The sequence below is a fragment of the Mustela nivalis genome (assembly GCF_964662115.1).
Source record: "Mustela nivalis genome assembly, chromosome: 13".
In the NCBI taxonomy this organism is placed as follows: Eukaryota; Metazoa; Chordata; class Mammalia; order Carnivora; family Mustelidae; genus Mustela; species Mustela nivalis.
Window position 1 is genome coordinate 83,504,867 of NC_139032.1, and position 18,374 is coordinate 83,523,240.

An 18,374-nucleotide genomic window follows, 5' to 3' on the forward strand; every position below is an offset into this window, starting at 1 on the left:
AATCATCTATTTCTACAGTTTTTGACTATTTGGATTGTTTGTAGCCTCTCAGAGCTAGCTGGCTGTGTCCCTGCACTGGAATTGCAGGGATGTGTGCTGGGCCTAGCTCCGACTCTGTTGGACAGTATGAAGCAGATTCTGACTCACCCAAGACTTTCCAACAGTGGGAGTTTCCTGGGGGCATCTGGGTGGTTCAGTCATTGAGTGTCTGCCTTCAGCTCAGGTCATGATCCCAGGGTACTGGGATCAGGCCCCACATCAGGCTCCCTGCTCTGCGGGAAGCCTGCTTCTCCCTCTCCCACTCCCCCTGCTTGTGTTCCCTCTCTTGCTGTCTCTCTCTCTGTGGGATAAATAAATAAAATCTTAAAAAAAAATAGTGGGGGACATCTGGGTGGTTCAGTGGGTTGAGCCACTGCCTTTGGCTCAGGTCATGATCAGGGTCCTAGGATCAAGCCCTGCATTGGGGCCTCTGCTCGGCAGGGAGCCTGCTTCCCGCTCTCTTTTCTGCCTGCCTCTCTGCCTAATTGTGATCTGTCAAATAAATAAATAAAATCTTTTAAAAAGATAAAAAATAAATAGTGGGAGTTTCCTGTGATGGGATAGGCTATCGTGAGGGGTAGTGAGGTCCCATTCATAGAGGAGTGGGCTATGTGTTGGGGGCAGACGGGGGCTCACACCCCAACTTCCCCAAGCTATATTGAAAGAGTGTCTGGTGCATGGAATGAGCCAAGGCCTTGGGGGTGATCGACACAGATCAGAATCTAAACTTTACTACTTTTTTTTTCCTAAGATTTTATTTATTTATTTGAGAATGAGTGAGAGAGAGAAAGAATGAGCAGGGGGAGGGAGAAGGAGAAGCGAATTCCCAGTGGAGCAGGGGAGTCCGATGCGGGGCTCAAGCCCAGGACCTTGAGGTCATGATCTGAGCTGAAGGCAGATATTTAACCAACTGAGCCACCCAGGCACCCCAGGTTTACCACTTTCTGGCTGTGTGACCTTGAGCAAGTAATTTCACTCTCTGAACTTCCAGTTTCATCTTTCAAGTGGTTGTGTACTCATGGCAGTTTGAGAGGGAACCGAGGGGCGTGGGAAGGCAGGTATTTTGAGAAAAAGAAGAAAGGCAAGGCTGGTCCCAGGACCGTGGGTCACCTTCAAGACTCAAAGTGAGGGGCGCCTGGGTGGCTCAGCCATTAAGTGTCTGTCTTCAGCTCAGGTCATGATCCCAGGGACCTGGGATTGAGCCCCACATCAGGCTCCCTGCTCTGCAGGAAGCCTGATTCTCCCTCTCCCACTTCCCATGCTTGTGTCCCCTCTCTTGCTGTGTCTCTCTCTGTCAAATACATAAATAAAACCCTTTTTAAAAATGATAATTAAAAAAAAGAGTCAAAGTGAGAGTAGGAAAGTCCAGCAAAACCTGGACAATCTGGGCTGGGGAGAGAATGTGGCAGTCTCCCTGAGAAGGAAGAGAAAGTCTAGAGGTGGCAAAAGGCATCCTTGAGGACCCTTATGGAGAGGTTAGAATCAGACTCTCCCAATCCCAAGGGCAGAACCTGGGCCAGTGAAATACTTCTGCCGCCATGGTGACCATGATCCACCACTCAGGCCCTCCCTTCCCCCACCACGGACCAAACCCTCTGCCCAAGACCCTCAGCCTCCACTGGGCATGGAGTTGGACTGTCCTTGGGCACCAGGTTCTTTCTACGTTGTGAGGTATGCCCCGCTGCAGGCCGCTTGGGTGAGCCTGGCAAAGGACATTCAGAGCGTCACGTTTAGATTTTAGGCTTGTGGCTGTCGCAAGCTCTCCCACTTCTCTGAGGGTTTACTGCTTGCCAGGAGCCCTTCTGGCACCATCTCACCGATTCCTTAGAAGACAGACACTGTGACGGTGCTCATTTTACAGTTGAGGAAACAGGGCCCTGAGTGATCAGGTGACTTGCCTGGTATGCAGAGCTAGAGTGGCAGAACTCGAGTTTAACCCAGACCCGTGGCTCTAATGCCCCATCTCTGGGGCAGAAGCTCTGACTTAGTCTGGGGGATGGGCAAGGGAAGGCGCCCCAAAAGTGATATTTGAGCCAGAGCCCAAGTATGAGGCCAAGAGGATGGGGAGCCCTGTGTACACAGGCCCAGGTTGGGAGTAAAGCTGGAGGGATGGGGAAAAGGGCCCTTGAGCTGAGTTTGGGGAGCAAGGTGGGGGTGGGAGGGCAGCGGACAGGGACAGGATGCGGCCGGAGAGGTGGATATGCTTTGGCTCCTGAGGCCCCTGGAATTCATGGTGGGTAGTTTCAGCCAAAACTCCGCTGTCAAGCAAAAAGATTTTAATCCTGGGGGCTGGCTCAGTCAGTAGAGCATGTGACTCTTGATCTTCGGGTCGTGAATAGTTCAGGCACCAAGGTGGGCCTAGGGCTTACTTTAAAAAAAGAATGGGGGGGGGGCCCGGGTGGCTCAGTCAGTTAAAGGTCTGCCTTCAGCTCAGATCATGATCCCAGGACCCTGGGACTGACCCTCACAACTTCCCTCACCCTCCCTTTGCCCCCCCTCCCTGCTTGTGCTCTCCTGCTCTCTCGGTCAAATAAATACAATCTTTTTTTTTTTTTTTTTTTTTTAAGAGAGAGAACATGAGTAGGGGGAGAGGCAGGCAGTGAGACAGGGAGAGAATCTTAAAACAGGCCCCATGCCCAGCATGGAGCCGGACATGAGGCCTCTTACGACCCTGAGATCATGACCTGAGCCAAAAAAAGAGTCAGATGGTTAGCTGACTGAGCCACTCAGGCGCCGCCCCCCCCTCCAAATATTTTAACCCGAGCTCCAGCTCTACCAGCTGAGTAGTCCCTGGGCTGGTGGCCAAGGTCTGTTCCCAGGGCTCTGGGAGTGATGGGCTGGACTAGGTTAGGTGGTTTGGGGCCCTCCAGGTAGAGCAGGAGCAGCCAGTTGGCTGGGGAAATGTTCCAGAGGGGGCATGGACTCAGAGGCGGGGTTGCCTGCGCAGAGGGAGGGGAGAGGGCCCAGGGGCCAGACAACTCTGGGGAGCTGCGTATGCACGCATGTCTGGGGATGAGGTAGTGGCCTTACAGGCCCAACTCAGTGACCTGGGCCCTTTTGGAGTTAGGATGCGGGTGGTGCCGCCTCAAAGCCACCATTGTCGTCCCTTCTCCCGCCTGACTGTCTGGGACCTAAAATAGAGCAAGAGCACAGTGGATCTCGTGAGAAGAGTCTGGCAAAGAGGTCGGGGGGTGGGTGTGTGTGGAAGGGTGTGAGTCATGGCTGGGAACCCTTGAGTTTGAAGCTCCCAAAGCCCAGCTCCCCCACCTCCCGGCCTCCAGGGAGCCTGGAATCCACGGGATAGTGGCGGGGAGGATATCTCTGTCCCATCCCTGGCCCATTGGAGGGACTGGGCCCAGCTCTGCCATAGAGGTGCTGGATGACTAGGCCACATATGCCCCTTCAGGGCCTCAGTTTCCCAGATGTACCAGGAGTTAGGGACCTTGGCATCTGCTTGAAGCTCCTGGAATTCATGGCAGATGGTCCTACAGGCCCACAAAGTCAGACAGACATGGGCTAAGTCCTAGTTCCTTTCCTATTGCCTGAGTGGCCTTGGGCAAGTCCCCCCACCTTGTGGAGCTTCCATTCCCTCATTTGTAAAATGAACATTGAAACCAAACCCCATTCTTGTCTGATATCAGCTTCAACTATCCAGCAAGGAACTCGACAGCTCCTGGAGCCTCCTCACCATCTCCACATCCTCGGATGCCACATTTTGTGCTGCCAGGATGTTAGCAAGTGACCCCACTTTCTCATGCCCTGTGCTCTACCCACACTACCTCTGACCCCCCCAACATTCGGCAGGGCAGAGCTGGGTATCTGTTCCAGCCCCCTCCATGGGAGCTGTTCAGCCTTAGTACTGGACACTCCAAGAGGAAAGAGGTCCTGGCACCAGGGTGGGCTCTCCTGGGCACCTACCACACGTGCCAGGCCTTGCCCTTGGCTCAAGCCTGCAGTCCCTGGGGGACGGGGATGTACAACCCCATTGCGCACATGGGGAAACCGGCTTCTCTCAAAGGGGTCTGGGAGCCCTGGGCGAATGACTCGCCTCTGTGCGCGGGTTCAGGCGCGCGCGGTGTTTGGGGCTGGCATGCCCTCTAGCGGCCGCCGTGCGCGTCGTCTGGCCCCGCGATCCGAGCTGCCCAAGGTCCGGCCGGCGGTGGTGGCCGGCGTGGAAGTCCCTAATCCGGGCCGCCCGGAGGTTCTGTCCGCTGCGCCCCACCTCCCAGTAGCTGAGAGCCGTCTCTCCCAACCTGTCCTTTTGGCTTCCCAGAGACTCTGAGGCGGCTGCGCACCCCGCCCTGATTGCCATGGAGACCGCTTGTACACAACTTCTCCCATCCCCTCTACCTTGTCCCAAGTGAGGGCTGCAGGCCGGACCAGCGCCTGCCTGGGAGACAGCCCACCAGGCCCGGCGGCCTGGGGCCCATGAACAGCGGGGCCCCAGGGCCGCTGGCCGTGGAGAGAGTGAAATTCTTCGGCCGGCACCGTGGGGAGGTGAGGTCCAGTAGGGCTCTGCTGACTCTCGGCTCCTGTCTTTGGGTTTAGAGGGTTCCTGATTCTGCCTTGGGTTCTCTGGCCCCCAGCTCCAGATTCTAAGCTCTGGTTCTTGAGGGCTCAAACGCTTGACCGACTCCAGTGTTTTTTTGACTTTGGCTTTAAAGTGAATCCATGGTTTAGAGTAGGTCTTCAACTCCTAGGTCTAGGCTCCATCTCTAGAATGGGCTCTTGGCTCTGGGGTGTTAGGCTCTACTCCTAGAAAAGGCTCCAGCCTCTACCTTCAATGAGGGCTCTGAGCTGCAGGCTCAGGTTTTACAGAATTCTAGAGAGGGCTCCAAGTTCTTGCCTCGGATTGCAAGAGTGGTTCTGGCATTCTGGGCTGTGGTTGTAGAGGGAAGCCTGAAGTCCAAGCTCCCACCTGGGGTTCCTGGGGCAGTGTTTGGGGCTGTTCCTGGAGTCTAAGGTCAGGGTAAACTGACAGGTGTTTCTTGCCCCAGGCTGGAGCTACTTCTGTGCTCTCCTTCCAGGTCAACTCCTCCGCCTTCTCTCCGGATGGCCAGAGGCTGCTGACAGCATCTGAGGATGGCTGTGTGTATGGCTGGGAGACCCACAGCGGGCAGCTGCTATGGAGGCTGAGTGGCCACACAGGTGGGGCTCCTCAGGCTGGATGTGGACACGAAGGCCTGTGGTTCTGTCTGGCATTCTGTAGAGCCTATGACCGTGACCTCTGACATCTGACCTGGGCATCCAGACAAGACAGTCTGGGCAGGGCTGGAGCAGTAGAGAAAGGACACAGAACATGCTCCCTGGGAACTTTGATGCCAACAGACCTGGACTCAGATCCTACTACTGTTTTTGTTTTTAATTTTTTTTAAAAGATTTTATTTATTTAGTTGACAGAGATCACAAGTAGACAGAGAGGCAGGCAGAGAGAGAGAGAAAGAGAGATAGAGGGAAGCAGGCTCCCTGCTGAGACTCGATCCCAGGACCCCAAGATCATGACCTGAGCCGAAGGCAGCGGCTTAACCCACTGAGCCACCCTGGCGCCCTGTTTTTAATTTTTTAATCTCTACACCCAACATGGGGCTGGAACACATGACCCTGAGGTCAAGAGTCACATGCTCTACTGATTGAGCCAGCCAGGTGTCCCAACTCTACTATTGTTCTAAAAATTGTTTAAAAATATACATATTTACTGTCTTCACCATTCTTAAATGCACAGTTCAGTAGTGTTAAGTATGCTCATTATGTAACTGGTCTCCAGAACTCTTTATCTTGCAAACTGTAAACTTTATACCCATTAAACTCCCCATTACCTCCCTTGTTTTAGACCCTGGCAACCACCATGCTTTCTCAATGAATTTACTCTAGGTACCTTGTGTAAGTGGAATCATACAGTATTTCTCTTTGTGACTTGCTTACTTCACTTGGCATAATGTCCTTCAAGGTTTCATCTATGTTAAACTACTTTTTTGACTGTGATCATAAGTTGTGTCACTTGAGCCTCCATTTTCTTCTCTTTAGAGATAGTTGCTACCCTATGGGATGAGATAATTCAAGCGAAGTGCCTAGCACCCAGTAAGGACCTAGTAGATATAACTACTGTAATTATTATTGAGACAAGAAAGAAATCTGGTGATTACAGGGCAGACTGCCTAATGCTAATAATATTGGAAGTCCAGTGCTAGAACTCTGAACCCAGGGTGGGCTCTCAAAAAGTTACTGGGAAGTGTCTGCATTTGCTTTTGGTATTGATTTTACAAATGTGCAAATTAGGGTTGGGGTGTTCCAGGTGAAGCCATGGAAGCTTGGCTTGCCAGATAGCTGAAGGGTGAGAGGGTTAGAAGGGAGTGAGAACGCAAGCAGGTGACAAGGCTGGGAGAAATTAGCAGGGGCTGGCCAGCAAGGGCTGGAAGTGGAGGGCAGCACCCTGTTCCCTGACCATGGCTGCTTACCCAGGTCCTGTGAAGTTCTGCCGCTTCTCCCCTGATGGCCGCCTTTTTGCCACTACCTCTTGTGACTGTACCATCCGCCTGTGGGATGCAGCAGAAGCTAGGTGTCTGCATGTCCTAAAGGGTAAGCGGGATGGGACAGGAGCCAAGCAGCCAGGCCTGGGTTCCTTTTTAGATCTTGCTGTGTCCTATTCCACCATGACCCCTCTCCAACTTCGCATCTGCAGGTCACCAGCGGAGTGTGGAGACGGTCAGCTTCAGCCCTGACTCAAAGCAGCTGGCATCAGGTGGCTGGGACAAGCGGGTGATGCTCTGGGAAGTGCAGGTGTGTGGAAGCGTGGCCAGAGCAGGACCTGGGACCAGGAGGAGACACACCCCACCCCCAACAGTGGCCCCAGAAAGGTTGTTCCATCTTCCCTACTGCCCATGCCCACAGCTGGCAATCCATCTCCCCATGAGGTTGACCTGGCCTGGTCTATCCTCTCCTGTCAAGGCTCAGGTAGTCTCCCCAGACCCTGTGTCATCACCTTACCCATGCAGCTCGCAAGGAGGGCCTGATCTGACCCATCTGAGGCCTAGAATCTGGTACAAGACTTCTGGGCTGTCCTCCAAAGCTCAGGGCTCTCTCCTGCAGTCTGGCCAGATGCTGCGCCACTTGGGAGGGCACCAAGACGCCATCCAGAGCAGTGACTTCGCACCCAGCTCAGACTTCCTGGTGAGCCACACCACCTCTGCCTGAGCCCACCTCAAGGAACCTGGAACCCATACCCACTTTCCCACCTGGGGCTGAGCTGTGGTTAGAATCCCAGACCTTGAGTGACTGCTCTTCTGAGCCCGTTTCCTCATCTGTAAGATGGGAAATTCACCCCGGCTCAGAATGCCTGCTTTCTCGGAGTCTGGCTAGCTAGGAACCACAATGGCGGGCACGGGTTAGCTGGTTCATGCTCACAGCAGATGTCTGCAGGCCACTGGCTCCTGGGACTCCACTATTTGCATCTGGGACCTGCGGATGGAGACCCCGGTGATATTCCCCCACGAGCTGGAGGGCCACAGTGGTAACATCAGCTGCCTGTGCTACTCGGCATCCGGCCTCCTGGTGAGCTGGGTTTCCCTGGGTTCTGGGCTGGTCCCCTGCTGGCTCCAGACCCATGGGCTTAGAGCTGTCTGCTGTCCAGGCTTCTGGCTCCTGGGATAAGACTATCCACATCTGGAAGCCCTCTACCAGAAGCCTGCTTGTTCAGCTCAAGGGCCATGTTACCTGGGTGAAGAGCATAGCTTTCTCCCCGGATGAGTCACAGCTGGCCAGTGCTGGCTACTCCCGCACGGTAAGCCCAGCCCACCTGGCCCACCCTCCCGGCAAACTCCTATGCCAACATCTTCCGTTAGCAAAACCCTCAGCACTTTAGAAATGTCCATATCCTATTTGCCCTAAATGGGAGGGTTCCACAAGCAGAACCCAGCTGCCAACCTCCTCTGTACCTATTGCCTGGCACCAAGGTCTGTGCTGGCCCAAATGCTAGTGGCAATGACTTTTTCTTTTTTTAGAGATTTTGAGAGTGCCCTAAGGGAGAAGCAGATTGCTCACACTGAGAAGAAGGCCAATGCGGGGCCTGTTCCTGGGATCATGACCTGAGCCAAGGGGCAGTTGCTTAACACACTAAGCCACCCTGGTGCCTGTCCCCTTTGAGAGTGTGTATGGGAGTAGGGAGGGGCGGAAGCTAAGGGAGAGACAGAGAATATCTTAAGCAGACTCCCTGCTCTCAGCCCAATGCAGAGCTCAAACTCATGACTGAGATCATGACCTGAGCCAAAACCAAGAATCAAAGGCTTGACCAACTGTACCACCCAGCTGCCCCTGGCACTGACATTTTTAAGACTCATCACAGCTTCAGGGAAAAGAAAACCGCATTGCCCTGAATTTTTACATCAGATATTATGCTGAGCATGTTAAATACACCTCGGAGAACAAAACCCATGCCAAAAAGGTTAAGAGGTTGGCTCGGACTCACCCCAAAGTGATTTCAAGGACGTCAGACTTACAGGGTGAGGTCTCCCCACCCTTCTGCTTGTTTTTATTTCCAGGTCAAAGTCTGGGACTGCAACACAGGAAAATGCATTGAGACCCTGAAGGTAAGGCCTGTGGGCATAGCACCCAAAGGTGCAGTAAAAGGCCTGCCAGGGGAGGCTGGGGGCAGGCAGGACATGTACCCTGAAAGTGAAATGCTTTCTGCAGGGGGTCCTGGATGTGGCCCATGCTTGTGCATTCACCCCAGATGGGAAACTCTTAGTGTCCGGAGCTGCTGACTAAGCAAGACGCCGAACGCACTGCTCTAGCAAATCATGCAGAGCCTCTGGGATGGAACATCACCACAGATGGCTCTCAGATCTCAAGCCTGCCTCTCCCTGCTGGGGCACACGCAACCTGGCGGAATGAACTCATGAAAGGACCGTGAGCGCACTTCCACACCACAGCCCCCAAACCAACCACAACGGAGCCCCCACCAGATCCCCGCGGCCAGGACTGTCATGGCCCCACACCGGGGCACAGCAGCCCACCTCTCCCGCATGGTTACTCAAAACGCCCGCAAACACAAAAGCAACACCAGCCAGTTTGTCTGTTTTATTGGCGCCAGTGCTCAGGCTTTGACCGCGTATTTCCGCAGCGGGTATAGCCGCTCCTTCCGCTGTTGCTTCTTGGTCTTCAGGTTCTCCTCGTGCTTGTTCAGCCGCCGGCGCATGGCACGCGTCTTCTTGGGCCGCAGATCCAGGGGCTTGTACTTCTTACCCTGGGTGACCGGAGAGCAGGGGGGAGTCTGAGCACCAGGGTTTAGGAGCTACTGTGGCAGCAAAGGAAGCCCCCTAAGGCTGGAACTGAGCTGCTGGGGGGCATGGGGAGGATGCTGGAAGTGACTGAGGGAGGCCACTGGGGTGCGGAGTGTAGACCTGAGTGTAAGGAGGTGTGGTACACCCAGCGCAGCAGGGGACTGAGACCCTGTAGGGGGAACTGCCCTAGTGTGAATCAGACCTGGTCCCTGCTCAAGGAGCTCCCAGCCCAGTGGGAAAGACTGAACAGCTAAAGGGGGGGCCCACCACTGGGGAGGAGGAAAGAGATTAAGGTTTCAGCTAATGACAAGCAACAGCCTGGAAATCAAGCAACTTGGTTAATACCACTTCCAAGAGGGAGAAAACAGCGTGCATAAAAGCTCCAAGGGATGGCAGCTCAGGTGCTTTCTGGAAACTGCCAATAGCTCAGAGAGGGAGGCGCAGGACAGGGGTGACAGCCTCAGGCAGAGAGCTGCAGAAACCAGCTGCACAGATGAGGGTAAGCTCTGAAGTGGAGGTTTGGAGGCTAAGTCTTTGTCCACCCATATCCCCATTATTGGCAGCACAGGCAAGGGCCTCATCCATTTCAGACTGAGCCCTCCGAACTCTGCTATCCACCAGACCAGGCACTAGCCACACCTACGATCTACATTACAAACCCAGGTCTTCAGCCACCACAGCCGTGTGTCGCCAGAGGTTACTGTACCGGATGGTGCAGACACAGAGCATTTCAAGCACCGCAGAAAGTCTATGGGACAGAACTACCAGAGGGCAGAGGCCTCATCTTTATGGCCCTGAGTGCTGCCTGGCAGGGGCTGCACTCACTGGAAGAAGACAATTTTTCCTGACGACCACTTCTGTGGTGCCCACAGAGCCTGATCAGAGTTTCAAGCCCAATTCTCAGAAAGACGCTCCCGCAAATATATACACATCCAGGGATGACGGCACTCCCCCAGCCCAACAGTACATGCTAGAGTCCCCCAGGCAGCTAACCTAGGCCCAACACGGTGGCTTTTTTTGACAAGTGAAAGCCTCCAGCTAGTCAAACACTAACTGGGATTTTGACATGAAGCCATTTTGCAGATGTACTCAATGCCCCTAAATCAACCGACTTTTAAGAGAGACTATCCTGGGTGATTTAGCAGGCTTGTTTCGATCAGCTCAAAGGCCTTTAATGCAGGGCAGAGGTTCTCCCCCAAGAAATCCCACCTGAGAAGAGCAGCTTCAACCTGTGTCTTCTTAGTCCTCGCCTGCCATGAACTTCCCTTCCTGACAGCCAGGCCTACTGATTCTGGGCTTATTAGCTAGCCCCCAAAATCACAAAGGCCAATTCTTTGTAATAAATCAGATGCGTGTATTCACACATATGAAGTCTCTCACTGGTTCTGCTTCACTACTTAAGCCTTGGTAACACCAGTATTATGGACAAGATCAGAAAATGGTCATAAAAATCTCCCAGAAGCACTCAATCCACCCCTCCCTAAGACATGGTTTGTAACACTGACCCAATCACTCCATTAACTATAGGTGACTCTGGGCAATTTAACCTCTCTACACCTTGAGGTCCCATCTGAAAAATGAGAGTATCAGGCGCTTGAAAGTGACTGAGACAGTGATGGTAAAATAATTTGAAACATTTAAAGGCAATCCTCACAGACTGCCCAAACCCACTCAGCTGGTGAGGATGAATTCCAAACCCAAAGCTCCAGCCAGACTCTTACCACACTGTTGATATCCTGAAAACTGCAGCCCTGAGGAGACGCAGTCTGCGAGCCATGCCAGTGGCAAGACGCTGGTTAAGAAGCAAAAAAGCCCATTCCCATGCACCCCAGCAGAATCTCTTTATACTACCCTTCTGGACAAGGGAGGGCTGAAACTTTGCTGCCTGCAGCTAAGCATCTAACTCCCCCAGCCCAGACTCACCTTGTAAAATTTCCTGAGGTTCTCTTTCTGCGTCTGGTTGATGACTGTGAGAACACGGGCGATGGATTTGCGAACAACTCGGCTGCAAAACACAGAGACATCAGTGAAGGTGGTGGAGACATAGAATGCTGCTGCCCCCCGCCCCCCTTTCCAAGGCATCTTATTCAGGACCTGACCATATGTCGTAAGGCAGGGGGATTCCCCACCAGCTCATCCATTATCACCCAGGAGGTACCTAACCCTGTGTTTGGGGGTTAAGGCCCGAAGACTCTAGGAGGTGGGCATCTTACAAGTAGGGACAAGTAGGACAGGAAAGGGTTCTGAGAATATATTAAGTATTCATTGAGAAGTGGAGGGTAGATCAAGAAAGATCTTCCACCCCAGGCCACACAGACTCAAAGCTATGAAGACCTAACCGGTGCCGACCTGAATAAGCTAAGGGAAATCCTGCCACAAACTGTGTGACCAGACTCAGGAGTCATAGGAGGAGCCACTTGGGAGGGAAAAACAAGACGTTTGACATTGTAGAAACGCAATGAGGGGAAAGGAGGAACACAGGAACAGGCTGGCAGTCATGCTGAACTGGGGGCTTGGTGGGGGATGAGGGAGGGCCACTGGGTTACACAGCTGGTAAACACAGTCCGCATTCAGCACGCAACCTGTGCGTTCCCCAACTCATCCAACCCCCTCCCAGCACCACAGATCGGTTGTTGGGGGCCCATTTTATAGAAGATGAACACAAAACAGAACAAAACAAAAACTGGGTGGTGAGGCAGCACATGTTAGGTAGGATGTGGCAAAAGAAAATGTGTGCTCAGTTCAGCAGTTTCCAAACCCACATCCCTTTCACAAGCCCTGATTCTTTTTTTTTTTTAAGGATTTTATTTCTTTACTGACAGAGATCACAAGTAGGCAAAGAAGCAAGCGGGGGGTGGGGGTGGGTGGTGTTGGGTGGGGAGAGGAGGCTCCCTGCTGAGCAGAGAGCCCCATGCGGGGCTTGATTCCAGGACCCTGGGATCATGACCTGAGGGGAAGGCAGACTTTAAGCCACTGAGCCACCCAGGAGTCCCACAAGTAAGTTAACTACAACTCAAGGGAGGGGTGGGCGCAACGCAGCCACCTACCAAGTGAGGAGGAAAAAAATCAAGTGCTGGTGGAAAGTGATTAAAAAAGGGTCCAGGTAGATTTTTCCAGGCAGCCTGAAAAAGGGTCTGGAGGGACAATCTGTTCCTTCGCCCGTCACAGAGAAGCTGAGCTACCTTCCAGGCAGAAGGGCAAAATGGTCCACGGCAGACAAGAGGTCCATCAGACAGCGGTGTCCCACGCGGCTGGGTGCGGGCAAGGGGAGCCTGGGGAGGCTGGTAGGACCGGCATGACATTCCTACCCACGCGTCCGTTCAACGATCACCTAATCGGACGCTGTCTCTGGACAGCCTCGAAAACCCACACATGCTTCGGGTGAACGGGTGTGCCCCACACCCAGAGAACCGGCCTTCACTCACATCTTGGAGAGCTTGGAAGCCGCGCCGCCTGTCACTTTGGCGACGCGCAGCTGGGACAGCTCCACCTTCAGGTCTTCCAGCTGTTTAAGCAGCTCCTCCTTCTTCTTGCCGCGAAGGTCTCGAGCCTTAATCTTGGCCTGAAAGCAAGTACAGGTGTGGATCAAACACCACCCAATAGGGCCGCCTCCCCCTCCTCAGCGGCCACCCTCCCTAGCCCGACAAACCCAGGAGGGCGCGCCAGGGCCAGCTTCCCTCGCCGAGGCCGTGCCTTGGGCAGGGTGACCGACGCCCCGGCGGGCCCGCTTTCACCCAGGTCTGCAGCGAGGCTGAGTCGCTACCCCCATTCCGCAGACTGGAAGACGGAGGCGCCGGGAGCGCGGGCCCAACTCAGCAAGGGGAGAGGGCGGGAGACCGGCTGTGGCGGCATGAGACCACTCCGCACGGCGCCTTACAAGCCCGGCTGGCAGATGGGACCCCAGTGCTCACCTCGAGCTTCCCACCCCAGGACCCGAGCCCCACAGCGTGCGGATGGCACCCGATTCCACCGCCCTCACCATTTCTGCACGATCTGCCGCAGCCGCCGCCGCCGGAAAGAGGCCGAGGGAAAGAGGAAGGGGCGGGGCTGACCTCCACGACTACTGCCGGGTGGCTGCGGACGCGGCCAATGGCCCCGCAGCGAGGGAACCCTAGCTCCGCCCCCGACGCCTCCACACGCCTCGCCTCCGGGAGCGCCTGGGTACAGCCGGTTTAGCCCCGCCCGGAGGAGCGCCGCGTCTGCGATTCTCCTGGTCGGCCTCGTCTCCTGAGCAGAGCGCTTGGGGAAACCGAGGCCCGGGTGACCGGCTGCTTACTGGAGATGGCACAGTGAGGACTCGAATTCCTCCCTTTAGTCCTTTACTCGTTCATTCATTCATTCGGTAGACCTTGCAGGATGCGCAGTCTGCTGCTCTGAGCTGGGCGCCAGTACCCGAGGGGTGGAGGGGATGAGGGTTGAGGGTTTTCAAAGATGAATTAACATGGCTTTTACCTTGGAAGAATTTTTAAAATCCGAAGTGGGCGGGGAGAGGCAGGATCAGACAGCTGTACCTCCAACTCCATAAACCGTTCTAGTGGAGGCAGCTTGTGGCAGGGGAAAGAGCATTCAGAGCCTTTGTTTTAGTGAAACCGTTCCAGTTTCAAATTTTTGCTCTGCTGCCTAGTGCTTGCTCGCGGAGACTCTTGGCAAATCCCTTCCCCTTTCTGAGTCTCAGTTTTCTCACCTGTGAAACGGGTATTTTTGAGGATTAGGACCACGTAAAACTGAGCACAAGATCTAATGTAGAACAGTCACTCAAAAGATCATTGGTATTAATGCACCCAGTGGAAGGAACACTTGAGTTCATAATGTACCCAGCGGAATGAACGCTGAAAGTTAAAGGGAAATTCACAAAGCAGGGAAGGTGTTCAGGCTTTCTGACTGAGCAGTTTCATTGTTGCCTCAACCAGCAAGCACGAATCTCTCTAGTGTCACTTCATTGCTGTAAACAAAGATGCACCAACACCTCTTAGAGCTTAGTGAAAGCCAGGTTGCCCCCTTGTTGCTGTCAAGTTCCAGTAAGCCTTCCATTCCCTTATGGGGCTCTATAAATGGGACTTAGCCCATCGGACTAAATCGGGATACTACTTCCCTTTCGTCCCATACTTTTTCTTTTGTTGTCCTTTGTTTATTCTTAGTAATTTCTTCATCTTTCATAGCGCTCAAACTCTCGACCCTGAGATCAAGAGTAGTGCCCTTCCATCTGAGCTGGCCAAGTGCCCCAGGTCCTAAGCTTTCCGGGCAATCCTCTCTTTAGCCCCAAATATCCTGAGTTAAATATTTATGTGTCTGTCTCCACAGCCAGTCTGGAAGTTCCCTGGTAGATCCATGGCTGACATCTGATTTATTTATCTAGTTTCCAGGCCCAACACATGGATGCTTGTTGGATGAATGAATTAATGAGCCTTGCTACAGACCATGGTGAGGCAGGCTTCGAAGAAGTGGATGGGTATGGGGAAGAGAGGGCAGACAGAGGGCAATCCTGGCATGGATTAGTCTTAAAAGGAAGTTGAATGGTGCAGAGACTTTGCTGTCATACTTTCCAAATGTTTATAGTTCTTTTAGAGCTAATGACTGTGCACATCTTTCTGAACTTGGAAGTTATCTGTGGCTCCTGTTTTCTCTCACAATGCCATAGCCAGCACACCAGTAAATTCTGCAACCTCTACTTTCAAAATAACATATTCCCGCCACTCTTAATGCCAATTGCCTGGCCTAAGCTATCATTCATTGCCTGTCACCTAGACTGATGTCATCTTTTATTTATTTTTTTTAAAGATTTTATTTGTCAGAGAGAGAGCCCAGAAGCAGGGGGAGCAGATGGCAGAGGGAGAATCATGCTCCCCGCTGAGCCTGATGTGGGACTCGATCCCAGGACCCTGGCATCATGACCCAAGCAGAAGGCAGCTGCTTAACCAACTGAGCCACCCAAGCATTCCTGGTGTTACCTTTTATTTTTTTATTTTATTTTATTTTTTTATTTTTATTTTTTTTAAATATTTTATTTATTTATTTGACAGAGAGAGAGATCACAAGCAGGCAGAGAGGCAGGCAGAGAGAGATGAAGGGAAGCAGGACCCCTGCTGAGCAGAGAGCCCCATGCGGGACTCGATCCCAGGACCCCGAGATCATGACCTGAGCCGAAGGCAGTGGCTTAACCCACTGAGCCACCCAGGCGCCCCACCTTTTATTTTTTTAAAGATTTTATTTATTTATTTGACAGACAGAGATCACAAGTAGGCAGAGAAACAGGCAGAGACAGAGGAGGAAGCAGGCTCCCCGCGGAGCAGAGAGCCCGATGCGGGGCTCGATCCTCAAACCCCGGGATCATGACCTGAGCCAAGACAGAAGCTTTAACCCGCTGAGCCACCCAGGCGCCCCCTGGTGTTACCTTTTATTTTTTTTTTTTTTTAAGATTTTATTTATTCATTTGACAGAGAGAAATCACAGGTAAGCAGAGAGGCAGGCAGAGAGAGGAGGAAGCAGGCTTCCCGCGGAGCAGAGAGCCCGATGCGGGGCTCGATCCCAGGACCCTGAGATCATGACCCGAGCCGAAAGCAGAGGCTTTAACCCACTGAGCCACCCAGGCGCCCCTGGTGTTACCTTTTAAACTGTCTCTCTACTATTGGCTTATATTCTCATATATTCTCAAGACAGCTGTTAAAGGGACCCTTTTCAAACTTAAGTCAGTTCATGCCACTGCCTGGAATTTCCAGTGTTGTCCCATGAGGTAGACCACATCCTTTCCTCAGCCTACAAAACCTTACAGCATCCTCTTTATACCCCACTTCCATCTCATCTCTTTTCACTCTTGCACTCCAGGATGACCTTTCTGTCTCGTGAATATACCAGGTCAGCCCAATCTCTGGGCTTTTGCTTGGCTCCCTCCTTCGCTTCTTTCAGGTCCCTGATCACTGTCACCTCCTCAGGGAACTCTCTCTCTCTTTTTAAGATTTTATTATTTATTTGACAGACAAAGATCACAAGCAGGCAGAGGCAGGCAGAGAGAGGGGGAAACAGGCTCTCCGCTGAGCAGAGAGCCCGACGCGGGGCTCAAACCCAGGACCCTGAGATTATGACCTGAGCTGAAGGAAGAGGCTTAACCCACTGAGCCACCCAGGTACCCCTCAGAGACCTCTCTGACCATTTTATCTAATGTACTGCCAGGCACTATGTGATTTTATTACCCTCAGCATGCAGTCATCCCTGACAAAGACATTTAAAATTCTGCCTCCATGGCTGGGAGATCCACAGTCATAAGTAGGGTCATTATTGCTTTCACTAGAACAGGCTATATCCTTAGTTGTAAAATGGGTATTTCTGGTTTATTTATTTTTTATTTTTTAAAAGATTTTATTTATTTATTTGATAGATAGCACAAGTAGGCAGAGCGGTGAGCAGAGGGAGAGGGAGAAGCAGGCTCTCTGCAGAGCAGGGAGCCCAGTGCAGGGCTGGATCCCAACCTTAGCCAAAGGCAGCCAGCCGGTTAACTGACTGAGCCACGCTGGCGTGCCAACATTTCTGGTTTAAAGTTCCTTCTGACCAGGAAGTTCTGGGGATTATCAATTTCTGCTGTCTTGTAGCCTGCCTGAGTCATAAAGATTTCTTTCAAGAAATGGAGCTGAAAGGCAGGTGGGCTTTGTTTCTAGGACCCCTGAGACTTTTACTCAGCGCCTACTTCCCAGCTAAGAGTCTGTATCTTTAGCCCCCAAGATTAGGTAGCATCATAATCTGGCAATATTTTTTTATCTGTAGACACAATTCAGTGGAAAGTATTGGGGACAATAAAAACGAGTCATATTTCAGTAACTATTGGCCTTTATTAAAGGCCAAAGTACAATTAGGGGCACCTGGCTGGCTCTGTCAGTAGACCAAGTGACTCCAACATGGGGCTGTAAATTCCAGCCCAACGCTGGAGGTAGAGATTACTTAAAAACAAAATCTTAAAAAAAAAAAAAAAAGTACAACTGTATGAAAAAAAGACCCAATTTAATCTAAGGTTAAGGCCTATTAACAATCCCTCGAGCTGGGGCGCCTGGGTGGCTCAGTGGTTAAGCCTCTGCCTTCAGCTCAGGTCATGATCTCAGGGTCCTGGGATCCAGCCCTGCATCAGGCTTTCTGCTCAGCGGGGAGCCTAATTCCTCCTCTCTCTCTCTGCCTGTCTTTCTGCCTACTTGTGATCTCCATCTGTCAAATAAATAAACTCACTCTTAAAAAAAAAAAGATTCCCTCGAGCAACTATCCAGGCACTCAATCCTGGCACTAGAGTCGTCCTTGACTCTGCCCTTAGTCCCCTCACTCTCATCTTTCCCCGTCTCATGCTCTGGGGATTTGGCTTCCCACCAGGATATGCCTCTCCAGCCAGGACTGACTTCTTAACCCCCAGGACCTTGCCCCTTCCGTTAGGTCGGTGATCACAGGGTCATCTTCCTCTCCCCGACCCCCGACCCGCCAGGTCCAGGTGACCACTACACTCGCGGGTCCAAAACCAAATATTTTGTGTTGTCAGCACTTTGGATACACTCTAAACGTCTTTAAAGTTTCCCAGTCCGTTAACAACAAAGTCACTGTGTACAAGGCAGAGGCAACTTCCTCCGAGGTCTGTGGTGGCGTTCAAGTTTCCTAAAATCCGAGAATTAGGGTCCCTCACCCCGTCACTCCTGGAGCTGTAAGAACTACTCAGGCTTCAGCTCGAAGATTATTTTCTCAAAGAAGTCTGCCCAGCACTCGACAAGCAGAGCCGGGAGCCTTTTCCTGGGGGCCCGTGCACCCTCCATCTGGGCAATGATGACCCACCGGGTCCGCGGCTGTGTCCGCGCAGGTCCCTTCCAGTACCGGGAGCTCCTCGGATTCAGGAGGGAAGCCGAGCGCAGTTATGATGTCCACGATGCTCGGTCTGCGCGGGGACAGAGTGCCCGCTCCTCAGACCGCAAGCATGAGGCTCCCCAAAGACGAGGGTCCGACTGCGCGCCGTGTGGTCGATTATCCCGCGGATTCTCCAACGCTTCCAGCCACTCCCCCAGGCCCCGCCCCTCCCTCCCACCGGCCCTTCCGGTTCCG

General features: G+C 52.8%; 2 protein-coding genes across 4 annotated transcripts; one reads left to right on the forward strand and one right to left on the reverse strand.

The window, feature by feature from the left end:
- Nucleotides 1–4,161: 4,161 nt before the first annotated feature.
- Nucleotides 4,162–9,096, forward strand: WDR38 (WD repeat domain 38). 3 transcript variants are annotated; one of them, XM_082695592.1, is made up of 9 exons: nt 4,162–4,536; nt 5,067–5,187; nt 6,499–6,615; nt 6,719–6,816; nt 7,126–7,206; nt 7,456–7,587; nt 7,667–7,816; nt 8,574–8,621; nt 8,725–9,096. In XM_082695592.1, the coding sequence occupies exons 1-9, from the start codon at nt 4,468–4,470 to the stop codon at nt 8,797–8,799; spliced, it is 891 nt and encodes a 296-aa protein (XP_082551718.1). In that variant the 5' UTR covers nt 4,162–4,467; the 3' UTR covers nt 8,800–9,096. The 3 variants fall into 3 exon arrangements, with proteins under 3 accessions (XP_082551718.1, XP_082551717.1, XP_082551719.1); XM_082695591.1 differs by having other exon boundaries at nt 8,574–9,096; XM_082695593.1 differs by lacking the exon at nt 7,126–7,206 and having other exon boundaries at nt 4,218–4,536.
- Nucleotides 9,097–18,309, reverse strand: RPL35 (ribosomal protein L35). The gene is made up of 5 exons (XM_082695604.1): nt 18,111–18,309; nt 13,294–13,998; nt 12,740–12,876; nt 11,238–11,319; nt 9,097–9,277 (listed from the first exon to the last, which is right to left on the reverse strand). Exons 2-5 carry the CDS (start codon nt 13,294–13,296, stop codon nt 9,128–9,130), a joined length of 372 nt encoding a protein of 123 aa, XP_082551730.1. The 5' UTR covers nt 13,297–13,998; nt 18,111–18,309; the 3' UTR covers nt 9,097–9,127.
- Nucleotides 18,310–18,374: the final 65 nt, after the last annotated feature.

Coding starts and splice junctions, on each gene's coding strand:
- WDR38 (XM_082695591.1), top strand. CDS start 4,468: ATGAACAGCGGGGCCCCAGGGCCGCTGGCCGTGGAGAGAGTGAAATTC. Junction 6,817..7,125: donor TGATGCTCTGGGAAGTGCAG/GTGTGTGGAAGC, acceptor TCTCTCCTGCAG/TCTGGCCAGATGCTGCGCCA. Junction 7,207..7,455: donor CACCCAGCTCAGACTTCCTG/GTGAGCCACACC, acceptor AGATGTCTGCAG/GCCACTGGCTCCTGGGACTC.
- RPL35 (XM_082695604.1), bottom strand. Junction 11,320..12,739: donor GCTTCCAAGCTCTCCAAGAT/GTGAGTGAAGGC, acceptor TGTGTTTTGCAG/CCGAGTTGTTCGCAAATCCA. Junction 9,278..11,237: donor ACCTCAGGAAATTTTACAAG/GTGAGTCTGGGC, acceptor CCGGTCACCCAG/GGTAAGAAGTACAAGCCCCT.